The sequence below is a fragment of the Sceloporus undulatus genome, chromosome 2, assembly GCF_019175285.1.
Source record: "Sceloporus undulatus isolate JIND9_A2432 ecotype Alabama chromosome 2, SceUnd_v1.1, whole genome shotgun sequence".
NCBI classification, from domain to species: Eukaryota; Metazoa; Chordata; class Lepidosauria; order Squamata; family Phrynosomatidae; genus Sceloporus; species Sceloporus undulatus.
In genome coordinates, this window is record NC_056523.1 from 285,136,530 (window position 1) to 285,157,391 (window position 20,862).

The window sequence follows — 20,862 nt, forward strand, 5'->3', positions numbered from 1 at the left end:
GTGTTTGGATACTATTTTTCTCTTTTCCCCAACATAATGAGCTGAAGTGTTTTATCTAAGCCTAATATTGTATGTGGTGGCTCAAGTGGTTAAGCTGCTGATTGTGTTGATCGCAAGATCGACAGGTTGGCAATTCGAGGCATAGGTGTCACATGATGGGGTGAGCTCCCATCACTAGTCACAGCTTCTGCCAGCCTAGCAGTTCAAACACATGCAAATGCAAGTAGATAAATAGGTACCACTCCGGTAGGAAAGTAAACAGCATTCTGTGCAATCAAGCTGGCCATGTGATCTAGTCTAGATCTAGTCTAGTAGTCTATGACAATGCTAGCTCTTCGGCTTATTAACGGAGAAGAGCACTGACCCTGATGGTCAGACATGACTTGACAACCTTGTCAATGGGGAATACCTTTACCTTTACCTTTAATATCGTATACTAAACACCTAACTGAAAGGGAAAGTATTGCAAAATGGAAGTGAAGGAAAGAGATAGATGCCAATAACTGCTATTAAACAAAGTGCAACTTCTTTGAAAGGACAGGTCACATCTGCATCAGCTCCTGTCACTGTGTCTGGGTAGATCATATCTACACCTGTCCTAAAAAGATCCATCAAAGTAGTATACCCTGCTGAATGGGATAGGCTGGATATAGAGAAAAAGAGGGTTCCCTGAAAATTAAACAGACAATATTGGTACAGTAGTGGCTGGTCAGTCCCATTTCCCCAGTGAATTCACTCCAGGTTTAATTCTGAATTTTATGCTCACCTCTGAACTTTATGCTACCCAAACCAGATTCATCCCCTTCGATTTCTCCTTTAAAGATTACACTAACTTTGTTGCCTTACTGATCTGGGAACTTAACTTATGGAAGCTGTCATTGCCCAATTTTCTGATATTCCCTGCTTCTACTCACACAGCTTTTCCCATTCAGCAGAATCCCTGTGCAGTATTTCAGGAGGATGAGGAACCACTGTGAGGGAGAAGAAGCAGGGAAGCCAATGGAGATGCCATTCCATTGGCCTGAACCTGGATGCAATCCACTGCATTCAGAAGAGATTGCTCTCTGAGTGGATTGCAGCTTAAATGACCTTATTTGAAGATGGAGGAGCAGTCCAGCTTTACAGCTCTAACTTAGTACCAGTGATAATATCTAAAGACACCCTTTTATGACATTGTGATCCATTTAACAAGACTTGCATACTTGATTAAGGAGGACTTAATCCTTTACAGCTAAAAATCATTGAAAGGGTAGCCAAAAATATACTTTTTTAAAAAATCAAGTTGCTAAAATTAGTGTTTTGACTAGTTTTGCACCTTGAAAAATGTTGGGCTCTCTGCCATTAAAAGTATTTATACAGAACTTAGATAGTCACATTATTATTATTATTATTATTATTATTATTATTATTATTATTATTGCCCTGCCTCTCCTATAAGATGGAGAGATGTTTAGTAGTTGGTTCCTGAACTGGCAGAGAGTTGGACAAGATGCCTATTGAGATACCTTGCAACTCTAAAATTCTGTATTTTGCAATTCTATGTTTCAGCTCTAGTCACACACTTTTCAATGGAGAGAAATGTGAAAAGAACAGTAGCTCCTGCTGTTTCTATCAGGTGTTTGCCACTCTAACTGCCAGTTGTCTGAGATTAAATCAGTGTGGAGAGTCTCTAGGGAAGCAGCCCAGGGGAGTTGCAAAAATGCACCTTTATAATGCTGCTTTTCTTGTTCACTTTAAATGGTTAGAAATGGGGATATATGTGAATGCTGTCTCTGTATTTGGACTGAGCAGGAAATAGCTAAAATTGAGGCATGGTGAAGAAATTACATTTTTGGAGGGCTGGGGAAGACCTAAAGACTAAATAAATGGTGATCCTGTTTTTCTCAACTAGAGGTCAGTAGATCACTGTACATTCTTTGCTGGAATAATTGGCACCATACTTGCTGAAAGTTCCATTTGTTTTTCAAGCTTCTGCAAGCTGTGATTTGAGGGGGGGAATCACAGTAGGGTCCCAGAAAGAAATCCCTGTGTCAAATTAGAAAAATGTGCTATGGTTATAAAAACCCTCTCCTGCATGTCTACAAGATCTAGCCACACATACAATGGATGAGCAGCAGGAGGAGCACCTAACAGACTCCTACTGAAAATGTGCAGGAAATGAGAATACCTACTTCTCTGGCTTCTTTGCACTTTGAAACCCGCTATATTTCAGGTTATAAAAGAGGTCCTTATGAAACAGTAAAAAAGACATGTTCATAAGATGCCAAAAATGCAAAACAAAACAAAAACCTGTAACAATGGTAATGAGGATGAGCTTATGGTCTCTGCAACTTTATATAAATGTGTTTCCACATTATGTATTATATAGATGACATCACTTACCATGCCTGTGTGGTATGGGTTAAGCCAATAAAAGGGAAATAAAATATGAGGGGAGTAATATTTTTGTGTAAGCATAGCAAACATATCCATAACATACATGTAGAACTTCCGTGCATAATTCCAGATAACAATAGGAATATGCTAACAGCAGTAATAACAAAATGGAAAGAGGAATTGTATTTTCCTAACGAGAAAAATATTAAAATGTGAGCCTCAGATGAATCTTATTTTCCAGCAATAGATATATTAACTGAAAGAAATCCCCTAACCACAGTGCAATAAAGAGTGGCCATGTGTCCTCCATTACAAATGAGAATCCCCTACATTATTTGAAACGTTTTCGAATGAAAAGAAAGTGGGGCCAGCACGCATTCACGTAAAGTCGCTAGTTTAGCGAAATTACGTGAATGCTCATTGCATTCGAACTGGCTCCCCATTGCCCCAAAATAGCATGCCATTGCCCGAATTTGCATGTGGCAGTCTATCATGCAATAAGGTGAAACCCCATGATTGCGCTCAGACTGACTTCCCATTGCCTGAATTTGTGTGTAGTGTGTTATCATGCAATAATGTTAAACCCCATGATTGCGTTCAGATTGCCATTGAATTATACTTCCAATTTCCCTTGTCTGATAAACTCCAGTATATTTCTGTGTGACAGAGGGTTGGACTAACTGGTCCCTATGCTAACTTCCAGCTCTAAGATGCTATGATTACCTGTACAACAGACTAAATAGGCATTTAAGTCATCTTCTCACAGTCCCTGTGGGTTCAGATAGCTTAGAATTCTTTTCAGACCACAGTAATTCATTCTAAATTTGCTTCTATATTTGTAAATATGAATGTACAAATTTCATACAAATCCATGTCCTCATTTTTCATCTTTTTTTATTATGTATTTCCCCTTTGTGGCAATGCGTAAGTGGACACTCATGTATAATGGCTGTGGGAAATGTTTTCAGAACAAAACAATCATCTGGCAAAGTCTAAAAGGAATGCATTATATATCTGCACATTAGCTTATCCTACCTGAACAAATGCACCTTAAAATAGGCCTTGCATATCATTTGGACATTTATGTTTCAGATGTCTTATTCATTGTTCAGAACCATTACTTTGTTGGATGACATTCATTTGGGAGAGGTGACATTTCATTCATTAGTATTTTTAAAGAAAAATGATATATCTTCAAGCTGCTTGCTGGTGATAAAAATAATCCCAGCATTTCAAAAATACATAAAACAATAATTTTCTTTTGTCTGGCATGGCAAACTGTGCCCCAAGTACCATTAAGATATATTTTAATTTCATAAATGGACCAGTATAGTGTAGTCATTGAGCACTATGACTATGACTCTGGAGATCAGGGTTCAAATCCCTACTGAGCATTGTAAATCCTCTGGGTCATCTTAGACAAATCACATTCTCTCAGCCTCTGAAAAAGCCAAAGACAACCACTCTCCCTTAAAAAAAATCTTGCTAAGAAAACCTCATGATATATTTAAGTCAAAAACAACTTGAAAGGCACACAAAAAGGGCAAAGCATTCCACAGCAGCAACTAAAATGTTTTCGTATTGTCTCCACTGACACTCATGCCCATAAACATGTTAATCCCTCATACCCATCTCTTTGCTCTTTAACAATGAAGAGAATTTATATAGCATTCTTACAGGAGCATTGCTTGATCATTCATAAGAGCAAAAGTCAATTAATTATTAACAAACTGTAACTAATGAATTTTTGATCAAAATAATTTCCCTTCCCCCACAATACTCTAGTTTATTGCCATGTAGGATGCTACATTTTAGAATAAAATGTTCGATTTGGACGTAAAATAATTATAAAAATGTGCCCTGGGGATGCACTGTTGAAAAATCACTGTTAAAAACAAAAGGAATGGCTTGTTGAGGTCAAGATAGTTCATGTGCTTAATGATTCTGAGCATAATTTAGACGGACTGGAATCTCCCTGTATTCAATGGAACTTACTTCCTAGAAACAAATTTAAGAATTCTTGCTGTTAAGTTGTAGTTCCAAGGAATGCTTTTCCCAAGATGTGCTAATGACAGCATCAATCTATCAGTGATGTTTTTCAGAGGATTCTCTCATGTTCATCATTACTCTATCTAGGTTTTTCTGTACTATTTTGCTATAACTGAATCTTCTTTGCCATCTTTCAGGTTTTCCAAGGAAACTTTGACAATGACACTCACAGGAAGAATGTCATTGACCCTCCAATCTATGCAAGGCACATAAGGATTCTCCCTTGGTCATGGTATGGCAGGATCACTTTACGGTCAGAGCTCTTGGGCTGTACAGAAGAGGACTGACAAGGATCTTCACTTAACAGCACAATTCTCAATACTCCTTAACAAAAAAAGATAAATCTCCATAGAAGAAACAGTGCAAAACCAGTAGGAAGTTGAATGGGTTTTTCATGAAGAAGTTCTCACTTTCCGGTAGGCTGCTGTCTTTTGTAAGGAGGTCTAAGCCTGCCCTCAAAATGGTCCAGATCTGATGTATTCTTTATTTTTATTTTTTGGTCCTTCTAAATCTGTTCAGGTTATTGCTCTGTTTTGTTGCACAATTTACTTTTCAAATATTCTTCTGAGTTTTTCATGCTGTCTGAGATATGGTTTGAGATTTTTTTAAAAAAAAGAAAAACAGCATCATTTTTGCAAGGAAGATGAAAGTGCATGACAAGAGTTCATTTGTGACTTGCAAAAGAGAGGTGAGTTTGTTTTCTCCAAATCCACACCATCATCTTACTTGCAAAACAATGATACTGCAGCTTTAGCAATAAGTTCTTTCTCTGGGATGGCTGCATTTGATTGTTTCCCTTGTGCCTATCAAGCATTGTCAAGATTAATGATACTTTTTGAAAGAATTTCTGTGGTCTCCAGTTAACCTGTCTCCACAAAGTCATTGCCACTCCTTTTACTCCCTATAAAGCATGCTGTGGACATCATCACTGTCTTTTCATTTAGCCACATTAACGGCTGCTGTTTTGTTTCAGAGAGCCAACCTGGATTTTATGGAACAAAATCTGCTTCCAGTTCATTATGAAGCTGATGATTTTGTTGATGAATTCAGCTTGTGGTTTTCCTCATAAATGATGAATACATAAAAGTCCATGGACCACAATTGAGATTTAAGTTATTGTAGCAGGCCACTAGGCAGATATCTGTGCTACCAAGAACAGCATCCATATGGTCCTGCTTTTACTTGGTCCTGGCGGTGGAGATAGGAGATAGCTTTTTCAAGAAGCCTTCTATGATTTAATGAGTGAAAGTTATTGTGATATTTAGGGCTGCACTACAAAACATACAGGCAATGTATTTTTCTTTGAGAGAGGACCACACTTTCCCTAAAACAAATGATGTGATGCCTAAAGCTGAGTGGTCATATGTTAGGCTCTCTAAAATTATATTAAAGAATCAGCTCTACAAAGGTTCTTAAGATGCCTGGTTTGGAGAAGATAGATCCTGTAGGATGCACAAATGGCAATGGTGTAAAACCATAGAGGTGAGTACAGTCAGATATGGTCCAGCCTGCAAAGAGTAGAAATAAGAGGAAGGGTTTGCAACATTGCTTATGGGGAGAAAAAAAAGGGAGCAAAGAATCTGGTACTGGATGCAGTTTTCAACTTCATGAGTATATCAGATTTCATTCCCCAATGAGAATATTTCCATCTTGTAAGATTACAAAGATACTGGCATTTCTAGTGGTTGAAACTAGAGTTTCAGTGCTCTCTGTATCTCCATTGTCTCCCAGTACTAGCCAAAGCACAGAGTTTGGATTGGTGGTGGTGTTGGATTTGAATTATTTGTAGAGCATAGTACACACACAGGGTTCAACTGGAGAAAGAAGATAAACTATTTACAATACAAGAATTCAGCAAAACAGCCCATAATCCATATTTAGGGCATTCTGCTTTCTTGGTATTCCACGGTACCCATACTAGTTGCATTCTGTACTGGCAAAGAAATCTAATATTTTGGAACAGCTAGAATTACTGATGGTAGGGATGGCTTTTCAGGACCATTCCATGTAGTCTTACACACTATAGTTTAGCTGCATGTGGCAGAACAGTTATCACTGCTGGAGCTTACGTACACATCAGAGCAGATGTGTACATAGAAACAAATATTATCATGTAATCAGCTTATTACCTTATGACAACCTCTTTATCTGGCAATCTGAATTAGCCATAAATTCATTTTTCCTGTACATTGACCACATAACACTGACGGATCTGTCATCTGAAAGTGCAAAGCAGGTTGTCGCTTTAGCTGAAGGATGCAGTGTTTACCAGAGCAGCCACATATGCAGTTTTCTCCATGCACCAATTTAACTTTTTTCAAGGGCAATGACATCTGCACCCATCCTCAGTCAGGGGTGTTATTTCCACTGGAATTAGTGCATAGAGACACTGGCAGAACAATTTATAAATACTGCATTTCTGACTCTATACAGCCACTACTGTGGCATTTGTGTGTGAAAACATTGCTAGGAATAACACAGGAGTGGGAACTATCACACTTTCATCAAGTTGTAGGGCCAACACAGCAAGTGGCTTAAGATGCAGGGAATGGAAGTCCAACAACTTCTGGAAGACCACTGTTGCCTACCCTTAGTTTAACAGTTACTGTATTTCATAGATAGAATTTCTCTTACATTATGTTCTTGCTGGTACAGAAGTTCCTGCTAGATGGTAGCTGTATTGAAAAGCACATTCATTTTAACAAGGTGTTAGTACTCTGCCCATTTCCTTTATAATTCATGGATGTTATCTCATAACTAAAAACCTTCACTAATCATCATTTTATTTCACTCTTAATTCCATCGCATGTTATATAGATGGGGGGGGGGTGTCTCATTAATGTCTCATAGTAAGCATTAAGCATTGTTTTATTATTCAAAGAAAGCAAGGTGGAAATAAAAGCATGGGCTCTGTGATCATGGTGAACAACTAATCATCTAGTAATTGTACAGAGGAGCCTGAATGTCTTTCTTTAAAAAAAATAGCTCACAATCCTTATGCAATCTCCTGTTCTCTGTGTAAAAACATTGTCATCTGATTTCCTTCAAATGGCTTGGGACATAAACCACCTGTGATCAAGGGGAGCTCTCTTGAAAGCATCTCTCCAGATAAATAAATCAAAACTGAACCAGTAAGAGAATGAGATCTGTCTGCATACCGAGCACCTAATTCTCAAGGTGTACATGTTCACTTGTTTATGTTCTAAGGCATAGACAAGGATATTCGGAGATTTCAGTCTGAGGATCTAATCAAAGTAAAACAAGTATGTGTAAGGAATGTTCTGTGCAACACTGTTGAGTTTATGATTTTGTTTTGTTTTTAGTTGAATTTGTGCAGCATTTCAAAATCCTCTAGACTGTTACTGTCTTGTCTGTAACTGTGTTAACATTTCTTAACAATGTTATCTATGGAGTGGTCTTCAATTGTAGTGAATAATTTTAAAGAGAAAGTCAATCATAATTGCATTTTAAGGTGCAAATGGCTGATGGAATCAGGCTGGCAACTGAAATAACATTCAGCTGCATACTGCCCATATTCTGTACATTAGGCTCTTATGAAAACACTGCAGTTCACATCCCATTTACACTACATAAACTCTGTATAGTCTTACTCTAGAGTAAGAAAAATGTGGGGATCTAATGTTTGACATTTGAGTGGATTTAGACCAAAAGGACCTCATTCTTTCCTCTTTATGGGGCCAAATCATTGCACTTATAGACATTTGGTTGCACAGTATATAGCCAACCAAAACATTTGGGAGCTGGTACCCTGACCTATATGTGACCCATTCAAAAGATAGTCAGCCATGTAAGATTTTCAATGCTAAACAGGGAATGGTTTCTGGTGCTGCATGCACAGACACTTTTCAGTGAGGTAGTCTGCATATACAACATCCCCATTGCATGTGTGGGTCATAATACTGAAAGCGGACAGACCATCTTTGATTAATCAGGGTAATGCCTCAGAATATCTCCTCTGTATGCAGAAGGTCATGCTGAAATAAATGTGTTGGGGACTTTAAAACCTTCCCTAAATAAGAGTGGGTTTCTGCAAATAAGACACTGTAGGCCTTTCATGTTTGGGCTACTGGATGGCTTCTGCTACAGCCAACACTACTTCAGCAAAAGGAGCTTGTCTGGATAGAGGGCACATTGAGCTGCTAGTCAGTATATGCTTCTGAAATGTTCTGTGTTTATTAGTACTTTCCTCCCTATTTAAAAAAAGAAAGAAAGAAATGCAATTGAACAAAACTTGGATGTGCAATTAACTCATATGTGTTATAGTTTATAGTGCATAAAACAGCATTATGTTGAAAAGGTAGCAATTTATGTTTATTATTATTCTATTTGAAAGGGTTGCAGTTTTTGTCCTTTCCACTGATCATTTGTCAACCTTCACTAGTTTGTTCATATGAGCTTCAAAGTTTTTATTAATTTTAAATTACTCTTTTAGACTTTCCACTGTACTCTGCTTCTGTTACATCATTAAAATGTTAAGAAATGACCATGACATTTGTTTAGTAACTATGGACACAATTCAGCAAGATGTTCTTTTCTGCACACTTCATTGAATTAAATGGGACTGGAACTCATCAAGACCATCCTATTATTTCACTTTACAGTCAAGTGGATGGGACATTAATTGTGTGATTGTGATTAATGTACCTTTTTTGTATGAAAATTGTAATTCTGGGGGAAATTCTGCAGCCTACAGATTGTGGGAAGACCAAATTGATGTTTTTTCTTTCACTCTCCCGCTCATGGACCCAATGAAAGCTGCATCTCAGAAACAGCTATGGGCATTTCAAGCAAACCCTATATTGGCAACAATGATGGCCTTCCATGATATAATATGGAATCTCATGAAAAGTGTTTTTTCTTGAGATCATGGCAGGTAAAGAAAGAGTTAAAATGATCCTACTTAACCCTTTTTCTCACAGGTCAGTGGCTGCAATATGCATTAAAAATAGATACACATTGCTTGCATTCATACAGTTAAGGACATAACTATTTTACCTTCCAGTGAAGTTTACAAAGGAAATGGATTGTGTCCTCTGGAGTTTGCCTGATTCTTAGTGCTACACAGTACTGTTCTTTCATTAACTTTGTCTCTTTGTAAAATCTGTTCATGCTACAGGATATATTTTCTACTAAGAAAGGATTTACACATGCATAGTCATGATCATGCAATGACTGCTGTGTGTGACACAGCCATCATTGATCAACACCTCAAGTTGGAGCTTTCAGATTATCTGACCCCCACAAACATAATGCTTTTCAGTGCAGGAAGTTCCACTCATTCAAGTGTGAGTCATCAAGTATTTGGGTAGTTCTATACTAAGCCACTGTGTGGTGTATAATACGTGTTTAGGTCAGTCCTAAATCTATATATTACATCTTATAAAAATGGAACTGTGGTATACCAGTATTAGATGTGGTTGTGACCTACCAACTCCTTAAATGGAAGTACTTGTTACTTCAGTTGGACTGTGTCTGTTTAGGAGCCTTTATTTCAAGCTAAGTGGTGAGTGAATCATAATTGTAAGCTTTTGTTCCAAAATACAAGTGAGGGACTCACACATTACTGTAACAGATATATTTCTCACAAATTACAGTATGAATATGGGAGAAGTCAGGAACAAATCATGGGCTTACATTTATCCACCAAAGCATGTGGAATGTTTCTGGCCTCCATGTGTATCTTTAAAAATGAATACACTCTGCCTACATCATCTACACATTCCCTTTTCTTATTTTCTTATGTGTGTAACTAGCTTTTCCAGACATTAAGTGACTTATGGAGAGGGTAGGAACAGGATCAAACCCACTGCCATTCCCTAACTGCATGCATTCATTCAAAGATCTGAACACAAAACATACAATGTCATATGCAGAGGGTCGTTTATGTGCAATGGGAGAACCAGCCATTCTCACAGTTCCCAATGACACTGATGGAACCTACATAAATAAAACCTGGATGCAAATTTAAAACTTTGAATAAATGTGTGAAAGGTGGGAGTGACAGTTCTCTTCCTCCGTGTAATCACTGAGTATCTGAAAAGGCTGTAGAAAGCAATCAATGAGTTGAGTGTGCAAGAGTGTACAAGCAAGACTCCCCCCAAGTAACACACAACTCACTGTGAGTAAATGTCAGGATCATGTCTGAACTTGCCCAAGGGTAATGAGAAAACTACAGTCTGCATAATTAGTACAGTTCCATGGAAGTTAATAGAAATTGAGATTTAATACGTATTTGCATTTAGATTCTGCATGTTGATTTCTTTAGAACCCCAGCCTTCAAGCCAGTTATTTTTGAGTCACCTGTTAGTTTAAAAATAAGTGGCTTGATGAATGGGTCATTTAAACTTTGGGCGTAAATATTATGAAATTGTCCTTAACTTTTGTATTCACACTAACCATGAAGCATAATTGGGGGTGAGGAGTGAGAGGAAGATTCACTGGTGTTTACCCAAGACTTTTTAAGTTATTTTAAGGCAGATTTCATCTTTCTATAGCTCCCTAATTTGCTACTTTTATAGCCTGGAAAGTAAAATTTAATGCACAAGGCTTAGGATAATCTATTAAGGGCTTCTCACAAAAAAAACAAAAACACACCACAGTTCTGATTTTTAGGTTGACTTTCTCTTTTGGAATGAATGCATACAAATTCATGTGAGTTTTGAAGACTAAAGGATACTAATGAGTGTATCTGTGCTATACCACAAACTATGAAATATAATATTCAAAGCTGGCTTCAAATGTGTCAGTAAGTACAGAAATATCTCAGACACAATGATCTTTGCAACCTTGGCAACCTGTGTAAAGTTCCAGTGGTTTTTGTATATATTTAAATTATGTAGAATGATGTTTAAACTGTATGACCCCATCTAGTCTTCAAACTTAACAATAAAACTTTGGAAAAATTAAAATGTTCTTTAAGTGTTTTTAATGATATCTTAAAATTGTGACAGAAGAAGTGACAACAGAACATACTGGTAACAGAGAACAGATTCTTGGGACAGAAAAGCTGGGGCATAAGAAAAGGCAGAACAGTGACATCTGTTACCATAATTAATATTGGCCTGTCCCAAACCAATTTTAAAAAACTGTGCTCCAGTGGTCCTTTGTGTCTACATTTCAAAACTTAGGCAAACCTAGGCGTACCCTGCTATTTCAGTAGCAGTGGACTTCCTATAGCTTTCACCAGACAATTGAAGCAAAACAGTCCAGTTCTGTTCCACCAGCTTACTGTCATATTATGTTGATACAACACTGAAACAGAACTAGGAGGGATAGAGATAAAGAAGAGGAGAAATTTATTTCACGTCTTAATAAGTACCTACCTAACTCATGCTTCGTGAACCAATACATGGACAAAGTTATAGTTAATCCTTTCATGTAGTTTTCTGATCAGTGATTGCATTAAAACACCTTTACAATGGAAAGTGCACAGAAAAATGCATATTCCAGTGAACAACATAACAATATAGGTGCTATATAGACTAAAAAGTTCTTGCAATCCTGTGTATAGGAGGCAAAATTACATGCAGAAAGGCATATATTAAAATAAATGTGCACAGCAATGTACACACCTCTGAAAACAGGTGAAATGGAATGGAACACACATAATGTTGGGAATATGAAAAATGAAGATAAGCCAAAACTGGCAGATATACTCATTTGTCAATATCAATTTTGATCACTTTTGTATGACATACAGTGGTTTCCACAGTAGGTAAGCAATTCATGTTATTTTCTCTGTGTCAAAGTACATCACAGCATAGGGTAAAGGTTGTACTAGTAATGACACAAAAAGCATCCTGTGGTGTATAAGTCATTTTCATTTAGGGATGCTAGCAAAAATATTTCCAATTCAAGTTCAAAGGTGTTATTCTAGGGCCCTTAAAAGCATATTTCAAATAAGGAGTGAGCTTTTGAGGTTCTTCTCCAGCTTGGATTAAAATCTGGTTCCACACTTTCTTGTGTTTAGAGAAAGGATGCCACTTTTGGATAACGTGGCAGTGTACAGTGAGCTTCTAACCATCATCTTCTCTATTCCTCTCAGATTCAAATTATAATTTGGAGCAGATGTGGGGAACCTATGGACCTCCAGATGTCGTTTGATTAAACAGTTGGAACGGTTTTGATGTCTTAGGGCCAAAACACACTGTAGAAACAATACAGTTTGAGACCACTTTAACTGCAATGGCTCAGTGCTAGGGAATCTGTGGAATTGTAGTTTATTGTGACAGCAGAGCTCATTGACAGAGAAACCTAAATGTCTCACAAAACTACAGTTTCCAGAATTCTCTAGCATTGAGCCAGGGGAGTTAAAATGGTCTCAAACTAGATTATTTCTGCAGTGTGTTTTGGACCTTACACTAGTGTAACATTCCATTATGGCAGTGAGAGGCACTTTTTGGAGTGATAGAAGAGAGGCCCATCTCCATCACCAGAGAAAGCATCTCAGCATCCATCATGGTAGTTTTCTTTCTTAATGGGAGACAACTTTTCTCCATGTCACTGGGGTTAACCGCCTGTCACTCATGGTTGACACCTTCACCTATTGCTGATAGGCTCCACAAAACCCCTGCCAACCAGTCCTTTCTCCAAAACATGGTACTGTATTTCAAAAGACATTGAAAGAACAATATTTCCCATGATCTTCCAGGCCTTAACAGAACTACCTTTCCTATGATCTTTACAATCACATTTCTGAGTTAATTCCAGATAAACATGAGACAGATCACCCATTTCTATTATTTATGTGCCTTTGTAGTTGAATTAATACATCCAGCTTGTTTTATACAGTACTAGCAGCAGATGGATATGTGACTAATGTCTGTGTGCATCTGTTATTTCTAATGCAAGTATATAGAAATAATTTCCTGACTTCATAAATTAATATTGTGAAGCTATAAAAAATATGTTGAGACACACAGGTATCAAGATGCTGTAAAAACAGCTGCCATCGATCTAAAAGAAGGTAGGAGCAGTCTGAAGGATAAGCAGAACCAGGAGGTTTGCCATATCTTTTTGCAACTCTGAAAGCTGATACATCATAGTTATCAGAGGTTGCACATCACAGAATAGGTCAGTGGCTGTGTTCTTTTATCTTCACATGACTGGATAAAGAAAATCAGCATCTACAAGTGAGTGTAAAAAAAAAGGTCACAAAACATTTTTATAGCAAAGCCAGAAAAAGTAAAACAAAATCTTTGAAGTAGACTGACACATGCTGTGTAGATGATAGACAGAAACTCACATTTCAGTTTGAGGTGACAGGTTTTATGTCTGTTTGTTTACCTGATTGCACCTGTCTATCTGTCTTTCTAACTACTTTTTTAATTTAATTTTTATTGATTAAAAACACATAAAATAACATAAGGAAAAAGCAAAAAGGAAAAACAAAGACATAAACAAAATAAACAAATATCAAAACACATTTCCCCTCTTCCTGCTCCTACCCCCACTCCCACCCTCCTCACTAAACTGACTTATACAAATCACCTGGATGTATCTATGTGATGTTAATGGGAACAGTAACTAGACAAACAGAAAGCAAAATAAAAACTTCCTTGTCTTTCATGTCTTCTTTTTCTTTTATTTCAAACTTGTTTCAGAAATTGCATTTTAATTTTCCCTCATATTTATTTATCTATTTATGTATTGTTGAAAAATTTCCATCTCTTAATCTATTTATTAAATTACTCTATCCTATTTCTTAATTAGCTCCTTACGTTAGGCGTTATCAGTTCCAATCCTAAAACAAAACTGGAGCCCCTTCTTGTCATAGATAAATTATCATCAGTTTCCATTCCTTTTTGAAATTATTGATCAATTTTTCTTTATTAAATAAGTTAATTTATCTGAGTCCATATAATCAAATAATTTCATTTGCCAGGATCTTATGGTCAGACATTCCTTAGATTTCCATTTAGATGCATAAATTATCCTTGCTGCTACCATCATGTAAAAAAATTGGTTTTCCAAATTCTCTTTCTAATTTTTTTCTTTTGTAATTATTCCTAATAAATCTATTTTGGGTCTATTAAAATATTTCTATTTAATATTTTAATTTCCTCGCCATGTATATCTTTCCAATATTTTTTTGCACTTTTACAACTCCACCATAAATGATAAAAGATGCCAACTGACTTTCCACACTTCCAACAACTATTTGTCAATTTTATTTATTTTTGCCAATTTACACAGGGTGAGTTGCCAGTAAAATTGCATTTTATATAAAAAAAATCCTTTATATCACAATTTAAGGTATATTTTAATCTCTTATTCCATCATTTCTTCCTGTCTTCCTAATTTCTTGAAGCATATTTCATTCTCCTCTCACAGGTCCTTATCACATGGGACGAATCCCATGGAGAAGCTGGATTTAAAGTGAAAACAACCCACAAAAGTGGGTTGTTTTTCATATGACACTTGAGGTTAAACTGAACAGAAAGTGAAAATAACCTGCAAAAGTAGGTAGTTTTTCAGACAACATTGGCATCAATGAGAAATAACGCGACATTAATTCGAATGGAAAGTCAACAAAAGCTGCTCCTTTTTACTTTCAGAGAATTGCCGAAAGTAAAATAGAGGGGGTTTTATCAACTTTCCATTCAGATTAATGTTGTGTTATTTCTCATTAACATCAACGTGTCTGAAAAACAACCCACTTTTGCCAGTGTTTTACAGACTTTTAAATCCTGTTTGCCTCAAATTTGCCTGGGTGTGATAAACTCAATAGCCAGGTATGCAGAATCTCTGGCCCTCCAGAGTTTGGACTCAACTCTCATCACAGCAGTCCCAGGTGGAATGACCAATAGTCAAGAATGAGCAAAGCAGGATTGCAGTTCTCATTTAGATACATTGGTATACACTGGTATACAAGGGGCTGGTGTAAGCACAGTGACTGATATGAAATCGCCATGGGTGACAGCCACAGTGATGGGTGGGATTATATGGGAAGTTGTCTCTGTCATGAAAAAAAGCTTCCCAGCTTGCTCCTCAGCTGCTCAGCAGCTAGCAAGGCAGTTGTCTGTGGTACTGGAGATGGCTTTCTTTGTTGTTGCTCCAGGGCATCCCCAAAAGTGCTTTACACTGTCAGTGTAAGTTGCCAAGAGTATTCCATCCTTTTATTCCAGAACCTGGAAGCCAAAGGTTCACTACCACTTCTTTGAATTGTAATTTCTACCCAAATTGTAATTTGTATCTGTTGTAAATTGGCTCTTCATTTTTAGACCATATACTGTAATCCATGTTTATTGTATGACAGTGTGTTTTCAGGTATTTTGTTGTCTGCCTTTACGTCTTTTCCAATCTATGGTGACCCTGAGGCAAATCTATCACATGGTTTCCTTGGCAAGATTTGTTACCATGGGATTTGTCTTTGCCTTCCTCTGGGATTGAGTGAGTGTGACATGAAGAAGGTCACCTAGTGAGTTTCCATGGCTGTGTGGAAATTCAAATCCAGTTCTCCAGAGTCAAAGTAAAATCTTCAAACCACTACATCATTTTGGGCCTTGGTTATAATATACTCTGGCTCATTCAGGCGTAGGCACCTTGTGTGCCATGGCAAAGTTCATCTTGAACCCTCTTCTAAACATTTATTTGATAATCTAGTGACACTCCAGAGGAGTAGAGCAAATGACAATGTTGTAAGGCCTGAAGTGGAAATAAGACCAAAAGAAGCAGCATCAGCAAAATGGAATTTGACAGCAATCCAGCTCACAGGATTGTCAAGGAAAAGCAGCCCTAAAACACTTGGATTCTGACCAACACCTTTAAATGTAAAGCTTTACCTGTACACTTACATGTGCACACATGCGGTAGAAAAAACAAAGTATAGAGATGTGGTTAAAATTTGTTGAGGAAAGGGCCCTCAAGAAAACCGATTAAGGCTTCAAAGATACCTCTCCTTACATATCTTTAATTTGTGTTTACATCAATATTGGACAAAGCACATACTCTAGCTTAGAAAGAAAGCTGAGGGAGCAGAGAGACAAGAAGGGAACAGAAACCTTAGCAATACACCTGAGCAAGAGACACAGAAGTTCATCGGCCCTTTCACATTATTCAATTTCAGCACTATGATTTTATTTTAGCTGCCATGGTTGCATCCTATGGAATCCTGAAGTATTTAGAATTTTCTGCCAGAGAGTTCTAGTGTCTCTCTAAACTACAAAGTCTATAGAATGCAGCCATGGCAGTAAAGTGGTGGTAAAAGCTGTACAATTTCTTCCTTAATGAGTGGCCAGATATTTATGGTATTATTCTTATTAGGCGGGGGGAGGGGGTCACAGTGCTTCCTGTATGGTGATTGTTAATTTGGCACGTTGTTGACTTGATTAGACTGGAACCAAATGAAGAGCGAGACATTTGCACTCCACCAGAGGTCCCATGCCCACTGAATAGGGGGTGAGAAATGGTCTCCTCCTCTATGTCCACCCTTCAGGAAGCATGGAAAATTTAATGTTGAGCTGTCCAGGCACTAGCTGTATTGAAAAACAAAAACTCATATGGACCAGCTCTTCCTTTTACATTTACCCCTTGTGATCATGCCCATCATGAGGAATATCTGTGGGAATTTCTTGCTGAATCAAAATCTGAAATCCTGTCTGTTAGTCCCAACCAGAAAAGACCCACTGAATCAATATATCTTCAGTCAACACCAAATAGGTTGATCCATTTGATTTAATTAGGACTAACAATGGAATTTAGGCCTTTCTAGGGCATATCCACACTGAAGAAATAAACCAGTTTGACACTGGTTTAACTGCGTTGGCTCAGTGCTATGGAATTATAGGAACTGTAGTTTTATGAGATATTTACCCTTCTCTGACAGAGAGCTCTAGTACCACAACAAACTACAAATACCAAGATTTGAGCCATGACAGTTAAAAGAATGTCAAACTGCATTATTTCTGCAGTGCAGATGCAGGTCTGTTGTTGCTACTGCCATGTATTTTTATGATAATCTTTTTAGCATTTCATAACTGGAACAAATTGTGTTAGTCCCTGCTTTAATATCCCATGCTATCCAAAGAATACTCTGGGTGCTTGCTTGCTTGCTTGCTTGCTTGTTATTTATTTATTTATTTATTTATTTATTTAATAGCACATCTTTTTTCCTGTCATGGGACCCAAGTCAACTTAGAAACAAGTTAAAAACAAGATAGAGTAAAAAATCAAAGCATAAAAATATTAGAACATTATTAAACATGCTATCCTATTAAAACATCATTAATTTAAAAACATTAAAGATAAAAGTACAGTGCAGACACACCATGAAAAGATTCTTATGCACAACCAAGCAATCCTCAGTTTCTTCTTTAAAATAAAAAGACCTTTACCTGCTAGCAAAGGCAGTGGCAGTGCAGGGAGTAAGTCAGTCTTACCTCCCATGGAAGGGAATTCCAACACTTGGGAGCAGAAAATAAGTCTTCCCACATATCTCTACATAGGAAAATAGTGGGACCAACAGCAAGATTTCTATTGAAGATCTTAAGACTCAGGCAGATTCATGAAGGGAAATAAGTTAGTAACTTTGCCTCCTTAAATTAGCTAAATGGGCAATGACTTGGAAACTGTCTAAGTTTTTTGCCTAAAGGATGAGTCAGAATGAAATGAGTAAATAAATGTGGAAGAAAGAGTCTATTTTAACCATCTATTTGTGTCCGTTTTAACCCCCTATTTGAGTTTTAAGTGTGACTCAGTTTTATCTTTGTATATATGCAGACATTTTGATATTTTTTATCTTGTACTTTATATGCTGTAATTTTGTAACTGTATTTAGTATTCTATTGATATAGTCAGCTGACTAATCAATAAATTTGTTGTTGTTGGAACAAACAGAAATATTAGTATATGGATTATATTAATGAGTTATAGCTAAGATTAACTACGATCTTTCTCAACTAACTGCACATATTTCTTGAAAGGTTATCCATTTTCAGTCAAGTTAAAAATAAAATTTAGAAAAAGAAAAACACTTCTGACACTACTCTTCCCATAGAAGGAAACACCAGGAACTGCATATAGCTCTCATTATGAGTGGAATCACACATGAAAACCTAAGGTGTGACAAAATTCCCATTAAGGAAGTAGATATTGTTTACGTACATAGATGAATACCACTATTAGTACATGAAATCATAGAATCATAGAGTTGGAAGAGACCACAAGGACCATCCAACCTTCCATCATGCAGGAACACACAATACACCAGTCTTGTTCATTACTGGAATTAACCAGACAAATCACTCCACCAACAAAGAATGACCATGTATCATCACGCACAGAATCAAGAAAGAGTTTTCAGTCTGCCAGTCCTTCCCATGTCTGGGACGGGTGTTGTTTCCTATACTTGCTCCATTAAAAAAACAACAACAGCATTTTCTACAAGAGATTTGTTTTCTTCTGGAGATTCTTTTTTAGGCTCACAGGATTTATGTAGACATGAACCAATTATAAAAAAAGGGGGGGGGGTCCGAAGTCATCATTTACACATCCCACCATGAAATGACAAATCCACCCATGTTGAAGTCAAGTGCCTAGCGCATCTATGGGTATGAATACATGCTGTCAGAACAATACATTTCTGCTAGCTGTTTATATACTGCATGTACTAAATGAGCTGCCAGTGAGCAGATATCTGAATTCACTTTGGAGGTCAACCTATTCTTCAACACTCAGTGGTTTTGTGGCTCTTTCCAACAAATAAGGAGAAAAGAAATCCCAGAGTAGAAAAGCAAGCATCTTCTTGTGTTTGAGAGGCTGCATTGGAATAGATCTGTGCTAAAGTCTAGATGTTCCTAGTGTGAACAAAGGCTATAAAACACACACCAACCTCCTCCTTTCACAAATTTCCCCTATAAACCTCTGTGTTCAGCAGAACTGAGGCACAAATTTCCTCTATAAACTTCTTTGTTCAGCAGAAGTGGGGCACATGAAGCCTAGAGGCCACATGTGGACTTTTTCACCTGACAAAGCCTCCCTGGACATCTCAAAAGCCCCAGGCCCTCTTTTTCTTTTTTTCAGGCAAATGTGGAGTGTTTTTTAACGTGAAAAACAGAGTAAAATGCCCTGAAACCACCCAGAAATGTGGCAGCTCACCTTGCCTAATCTACCCCAAACCTCCAGATTCTTGAAAACACCAAAAGGATCTGGAAATTGGTCAAAGAAAGTACAGTCAACTCTCCTTTTCCATGGATTCTTTATCCACGGATTTGAACATCCACAGATGCTTGCAAATACTTTAGAAATATACAAATTCCTATAGGCAAACCTTGATTTTGCCCTTATATAAGGGACACCATATTACTGTGCCATTATATTTAATGGGATTTGAACATCCACAGATTTTGGTATCCATGGGGGAGGTCCTGCAACCAAACCCTAATGGATACCAAGGGATCACTGTAGAACTAGAAGGGACACTGTGATGAAATGTGAGATATCATGTATCTTCAATTTATATGTTTCTCTTTGGAAATCTGAACTTTTAAAGCATTGTGGGAACAAAATCTATGAAATGCATCTTCAGTGGAGGAATCCAGTTTACCCTTCTGAGAATCTAGCTTAAAATTGATTGTATGTATATATTTTTCTCTCTGTTCCACACTTACACCAGCAATAACATCTTTTCCTTCACTTAATGACTGGGAAGCTGGCACTTAAAAAAAATCCTCCAACTATTTTCATTTTGCTTTCAAAGGTTCAGTACTATGGGATTATTATTTGAGAGGACAGCTACATTTTGTTACAGAAACTATGGGGCTGTGCAGACCGGCCATTTGGGCCAGCCTGGGGATGGAGTCAGGGTGTAGTGTCTCCATAACGCACGACCCAGCTCCGCCCCCAGGACAGCGTAATGCCATGTGCTGCACCGCACAACTTGCAGCATCACAGTGCTCCTAGGGCATTGCATCTGCATGGCGCAGTGCCAAAGGAGCACCATAAAGTCACAACCTCATGGCTATGGCACCCTTTCAAGGACATAAAATGGAACCACTTTTTGCAGTTTCTTTTTGCCCCCTGGGAAGGCTGGATGAGGCCATAGAGTGTGGTTGCTATGGCCACTATCTGGCTAGGAAAGGGGCAGCATCACACTGCCCCTTAGGGACAGTGTGTACAGCTCTCAAATCTAGAAATTGTGGTTGTCAATAGTCAGTACGATTTGGATGCTAACTGTAGTTGCCATTCATAAGTGAAAGAGTTCAAGAAATCTAGCTACATTTCTATCACTTCTTTTATTTATTAAGGCATAGACAGTTTTTAAAGCTGTACTTTGTTTAGCTTTGTATATAAAAACAGCTCTCTCTCTCTCTCTCTCTCTCTCTTTCTTTCTTTCATCCTCCAGCTTTGTAACAGTTCCCAGAATCCTTGGCCAGCATAACCAATAATGAGCAATGTTCAAAGTTGAAGTCCAACAAT

The 20,862-nt window shown here is 37.5% G+C and overlaps 1 protein-coding gene across 1 annotated transcript in view; it reads left to right on the plus strand.

Moving 5' to 3' along the window:
* The window catches only part of EDIL3 (EGF like repeats and discoidin domains 3), a 361,850-nt gene extending 350,511 nt beyond the window's left edge, over nucleotides 1–11,339 (plus strand). Inside the window, exon 11 of the mRNA XM_042449742.1 lies at nucleotides 4,563–11,339. Within this exon, the coding sequence (XP_042305676.1) occupies nucleotides 4,563–4,712 (150 nt within the window). The 3' untranslated portion in view covers nucleotides 4,713–11,339. The remainder of the gene's footprint in view (nucleotides 1–4,562) is intronic.
* The last annotated feature ends 9,523 nt before the right edge of the window (nucleotides 11,340–20,862 follow it).